The following is a 6289-nucleotide window of genomic DNA, read 5'->3' on the forward strand; positions in this document are numbered from 1 at the left end:
TATCTTTGCCATCTTTAATAATTAATCAAACATCAACAGGGACTTGTCGATCTCAAAATGGGGCCTTCCAAAAAAAGGTGGATAGAATATTACTGTTATGATGAAATGGAAAACCCCTCCTCCTAAGTTATGCTCTCATAGAGATTTTCATAAATACCAACTGTTACTTCGCACTACTATAGTTCTCCAAGTTCCCTCCTTTCTCACTTGTAACAATTCCGACGTGAGTTTTCCTGCGACCCTTTTCGGCTTTCTTCGTTCGAAACCCTCCACGCCCTTCAAAATCCCACCTTGGACCAGGCAATTAATTTTCCTTCATTGTTCCTCTTCCTCTTTCTATGTTGCCTTTCTTTTTAATGTTAAAGATTAATTCGGTGTTCATTGAGATTGGTTTGTGCTAGCTTGCCGGATTCGGTAAGTCACGGGTTTTGGAGTTTTTTTTTTTTCTTTTTCTGGGCTCGTGGGAGTTTGTGATTGGAATTGGAATTTTTGAAGTTCTGTGGTTCTGCTCATGCCATTCCCCCCCAAAGGTTGTGTGACATTGTGTTGGATGAATTAGGTATGACATGGCATGTTTCTCGATTGCAGAGTGCCATTGATGATCAATCTTTTATGTAGATAAGTAGTTTTGTGATTGCGTGATGTTTGAGCTAGGCTGCTAGAAAATTAGAGGGGATAAAACAACTGATGAATTGTTTGTGCCTTAGATTATGAATTCTGGATATCATTTGGTTTTAATATCTTCTTTTTTTATTGTTATTATATGCACTCATTTAATTTATTAGCCTATGCTGCAGTCATTAACTGTATGAACAATGATATCAGGTCACTAATGCTGCTTCAAGGTTTCAAAGGATTTGCAATGTTTCAAGATTCCTGCGCATGTCAATTTTGATCCTTTTGTCTTCAGTTTGTCCATCTAGTGCTGCATAAAACCACTATTGCAGTTGTTTCATTGCTACATTAACTGCTATACACAGTTATCGAGATATAAAAAATGAGCAAATATGGTATGCTGGACAATGTTTTAAATGATATACTTAAGGCAGTGACACCCTTGCAAGAAGATTGGGCAGTTCGATTTGGGATTGTTAATGATCTGCGATTAGTTGCAGAATCTGTCGAAAGCCTGAGAGGTGAACTTCCTGAAAAATATTTTTTTCTGTTCCCACCTCTTTTTCTCTTTTGCTTCCTTTCTCTTTTCTTTTCTATTCTTTTCTTTTTGTCCCCTCCTAAATCTTGGTCTTGCAGTGTTGATTTAGCATAAGTAATGAAAAGAGATTGATAAAGACAATGGAAGTATTTCCGTTCTTATATTGCAGTTCCATGCATGAACATAGCTTCTAGTTTGATCCATGAAAGTTTGTAAACAAAACAGTTTCTTCACAAACTAACATGGTTCTTGACCAACAAGTTGGTTCATTCACAAGTCTTATTCCTGAAAATTGGCTGTGAAGTTATTGTTCCATTTCTAAAGTTAAAAATGTGCATTTCTTCTTTCTAGGCATATAATCCAACTTTCTTATATGACTATAAAATTGATGCAATAAATTGTTGTTTTCTCCCCCATTCAATAAAATGAATTATCAAAGATGCCAAACTAGTTTGTTGCTTGAAGGTTTCAACTGTAAATAATTGAAAGTAAGATGAATTTTATTGTCTTTCACTCAGAACAATTATTCCAACATTTAGTTTTCATTTTTTAATTTGGGTATCATAAATGTTTACAGATGGATTCCAATGATATACCATGAAGTTTTCCATCAATTTTGAAATTAAAGAATTAAAACTTGTATTTTACTCAATTTTTGGAACAGGAGCAACCGTGGAGCCATTTGGGTCGTTCGTGTCTAATCTCTTTACGCGCTGGGGTGACTTGGATATCTCGATTGAGTTATCAAATGGTTCACATATTTCATCTGTTGGGAAAAAACATAAACAAACATTATTGGGGGATCTTTTAAAGGCTTTGAGAGCAAAAGGTGAAATTTTCTTAAACTCCTGTCACTTAGCTGTACAGAAATAGATGATAGGTTAACCATTTAGGTGCATGGTCCATTTTTCTTTTAGTTCGATAATTTCTTTCTTCATATTCACACTACAGATTAATGAAGTGATGATTATGCATAATGTAATCTTCTAGATTTACAAATAAATCTACAATATGTACAATTGGAATATCATAGATTTATTTAGTTGTTTTAGCTTATTCATGGATTGTAGAGGGTAAAACTGTTGTTATATGTTACCTGAAATTGTTATTTGCATGTAATTTTGATAGGGTAATGTAGTTATATGACTAATTTTTAAGGTTAGGAAAAGAGGAGGGGACTTCTCTTTAAAATTCTGACCTGTTTGATGTCAAGATGCACATTTTATCATGGCTCACCTGAAAAAGAAATATATATATATACACAAATATATGAAGCAAAATTTTGCTTCAGAATCTGTAGAAATAACATTGATTAAGGATCTTAATCGTCAACAAGTTGCTTTATAGCATCACGTGGAATATAAGATTTAATATTATTGTTGTTGCTGCTGCTGTTGTTGTTGTTGTTAAAAGAAGAATATTATTAAGACAGGGTAAAGGATGTTACAAGAGGATGGGAGGATAAGAGACCCTCCTAACAAAAAATCAGTAAAGCGTACCTACCAATCTCTCCACTTGTTTGAGAGGAAAACTCCTCTAAAAAGATATCCCGTCAATATGTTGATAACTTCATAATACCAAAAGAAACCAAAGAATCACTTATACTTTTGGGTGAAGCATTATTATGGAAAGGTCTCAGTCCAACACGATTTTTAACCATTTCATGTCAACATTGGTTCCTACTTTTAGTAGTCATTTTATTTGAATTAGTTAGATTTTAGATTTCAATTTCTAGTGCTCATTAAGTTCTCAAATGTTCCTGGTATTTTTATGTTTTGTCAGTTTCAAAACCAAAATAAACATATGGGAATGGAATTTACCAGTTTATTTTTTGTCTTGATACATTTTGAAATAACATTAATTTGCAGGTGGGTGGAACAACTTGCAGTTCATAATCAATGCACGAGTTCCCATTTTAAAACTTAAACGCTACCCACCGGGCATATCTTGTGATATTTCGATTAATAACCTGCAGGGCCAAATGAAATCCAAGATACTGCTTTGGATCAACAAAATAGATGGCCGCTTCCATGATATGGTTTTACTGGTACCTTCTTGTGGCTGAACTAGGAGTTTTTTGCAATGACAGACTTCTGCTCGATTCATCCTTTCTAGTTTGTGTAGGTCAAGGAATGGGCCAAAGCACATAAAATCAATAACCCAAAAACTGGAACGTTCAATTCTTATTCCCTCAGTTTACTTGTAATCTTTCACTTTCAGGTACTTGTAGTCATGTATTAAATATTTCTTTTGTCCCTCCTAGCTAGGGGTTCTGATGGATAAGGGGTTTGTGCAGCCAAAACTAGGAAATATTTAATAGCCTTCTCTATTGACATTATCTTTTTTTCCCTTCTTTTTCAGACTTGTGTTCCTGCAATTTTACCACCACTCAAAGATATATACCCTGGCAATATGGTCGATGATCTTATAGGTACATTCCATCTTTGATTGATTGTGAGGCATCATGATTTATTTATTTACCTTTTGTGTGGGATAGGGTGTGAATTTTGTTGAAGCTGAACTCGTTTGTAGAAATTTTGGATTTACAAATTGTTCCATGCATTCAACATTAAGAATTATTTATTCCATGGTGCATACAACTTATTGCAATGCAAATAGTTCAACATGCTCCTGGTATGGTGGTATCTCCTTCTGCTCACATTAATTTTACACTATCCATGTGCGGTTTTCTTTCTTCTATTTTTTAAAATGAATTTGAAGAATTAAGCCTTTATGTCAAAGTCGTGAATGCAGTCAACAGGATTAATTATGGATCATGGTGTCTTATTTTAATATTTCATAGAAATTTGGCATTTGGTTGATAAACAGTTAATTGGCTGCTGCAGGCTTTGAGTGATGACTTTTACTTTCTTTAGTTTTTATGTTGTTCCCTCAATTTTCTTTTATCCAACGACTTTTATCTTTAAATTTGTGTATTTATTTTTGTCTTGGACATAAGATTTGCCCCTCCTTAAATAATCTCCCTTGCAAATTGCAATGCACTTCGTCTGAACACCACTTGAGGGCCAAGTACCTAAAACTTGTTCATGTGATAATCAACCAGCACCCTTTGCCATTTTTTTGTCTGGATTTATTGGCCTGGAAGGTTGCAAAACGCTTGCTGTCTCTTAAAACAGTGTTAATATGTGAATCGTGAAGCTATGTATACAAGAATAATTATGTAATCGTTTGCTATGTATAATTCGTACAGGTGTTAGAGCTGATGTGGAGGATCTTATTGCAGAAACATGTGATACCAATATAAACAGATACATATCAGACAAGTCCAGGCTGAAAAACAAAAAATCATTGGCTGAACTTTTTGTTGAATTCCTAAGAAAGGTAGATCATCATCTTCTTCCTGATTTCTGCATTGTCTTTGGTATTGATAAGAGGCATTTGAGACTGTCTCTTTTTTTCCCCAAATTCTTTTAATACCATTGAAAAATATTGCATCTTTTGGTCTGTGACTGATTGTGTGGCTCTGTTTTGTGATTAATTTCCTCAATCTATATGGTACGGCCTTCTAGGCATTAGTCACACTATAGTGATGATTACAGCATGTTGCATGTTCCTGCAGTTTGCTCAGATGGATTCATGGGCATCAAAGATGGGAATTTCACCACATACTGGACAATGGGAGCAGATAAAGGACAACACGAGATGGTTGCCGAAGACTTATGCGATATTTGTACTACTCTGCTCACTTGAACAATCTTAAACTGTATCATGCATACTTTTTGTAGCTCTAATTTTACTCTCTGCATCTGCATCTGCCTTATGGTTGGTTAGGTTGAGGATCCTTTTGAGCAGCCACAAAATACTGCAAGATCTGTCAGCAGTGGACATCTACCAAAGATAGCGAAGGCATTTCTAGAGACGTATAGCATACTCATCTCAAAGAGTCAGACTCCAAACTCTCTCCTGATCTACTTGGCACCACCCCATGTGACGAGATACATTACGAAACCTGCTATCCCAAATTATGGTGGTGGTTACCTTCATCCACCTCAGCCTCAAGTTCCAAGACTTGTACGGCCACAACCACCCCCACAGCGTCATCCTCAGCAACTTCCACAGCATCGCATTCAAAATGGCAGTGAAGGATCAAGCTCCAACGGTTCAATTTCAGGTGGCAGTAAAGGATCAAGCTCCAACAGTTCAATGTCGAGAGCACTGGCTATGCAGGCACAAAAAAGGCAGCAGATATGGAGGCCAAGGATCATCCAATAGATGAGTTGGCAGCAAAAAATAGAGTCTCTAATTACATGTTTCAACACTTGCTTTCCGGTATACAAGTAACTAGTGTCATGTGATTTGTTGTGTTATAAGATAGATTATAGCTACCTTGATATTTTTTGCCCTCAGGGGATCCAAAAGTGATAAACATTATGAATGTCACTTAAAAACATTTTTTTGGTGGGGAATTAATTGACATTTGATTGCTGGATTATGCTCAGCTCTATTTTAGAATTTAGACAGCAAGCAGGATAATTAGTTTTACATTTGTTTTGCATTATCAATTTATCGTTATCAAGAAAGATTAAAAAGAAGGAAAATGGAAGGATAATTAGCATCAACATCAAAAAGAAAATAATGCGAGGATAATATGTGGTGCAAGTCATACAAGTCACGGGAATAAGAGTGGGTGATTGCCTGATTGGTAGAGTGAATAAAAACGAGAGAAAAAGGGAAGAGAAATTGAATGATGATAATTATCCTCTTACTACTAATATTAATAAAGATATTTGGTTATTAACTTATTACAGTATTTAACAAATTTAGTCATAAATTGTGGGTGGCTGGAACTCTGAAAATCATTTTGGCCCAATAATTCCCTTTAAATAGGAGTGACATCACATTACAACTTTTTATTCATAAAACCATAATTTTAGAAACAAATTGACATGAACATTGAACCCCGTGAAATTCATCATTTAGCATCTTTGGGAAGTCATTAAGTCATTATTTCATGTTCTTTTCATTGTCTTTTCCCACATCAATTAGACTGGACCAATCAGCTTAACACAAAAATGCATGTCCAAAAGCTAAAATTGGCTGAGAAATTGAAGTGTAAATGTGGGGAATGAGTAATGCAATAATGACTTAAAAAATATCCCTCCTAATTCCTGTGTT

At 35.1% G+C, this 6289-nt stretch overlaps 1 protein-coding gene across 1 annotated transcript; it reads left to right on the forward strand.

Moving 5' to 3' along the window:
* The first annotated feature begins 367 nt into the window (after positions 1–367).
* Positions 368–5606, forward strand: LOC107480866 (protein HESO1). Its single transcript, XM_016101064.3, has 9 exons — positions 368–559; positions 826–1136; positions 1818–1982; positions 3022–3200; positions 3278–3373; positions 3515–3584; positions 4365–4495; positions 4734–4844; positions 4946–5606. Exons 2-9 carry the CDS (start codon positions 998–1000, stop codon positions 5384–5386), a joined length of 1332 nt encoding a protein of 443 aa, XP_015956550.1. The 5' UTR covers positions 368–559; positions 826–997; the 3' UTR covers positions 5387–5606.
* The last annotated feature ends 683 nt before the right edge of the window (positions 5607–6289 follow it).

Source organism: Arachis duranensis, chromosome 3 (assembly GCF_000817695.3).
Source record: "Arachis duranensis cultivar V14167 chromosome 3, aradu.V14167.gnm2.J7QH, whole genome shotgun sequence".
Classification (NCBI taxonomy): domain Eukaryota; kingdom Viridiplantae; phylum Streptophyta; class Magnoliopsida; order Fabales; family Fabaceae; genus Arachis; species Arachis duranensis.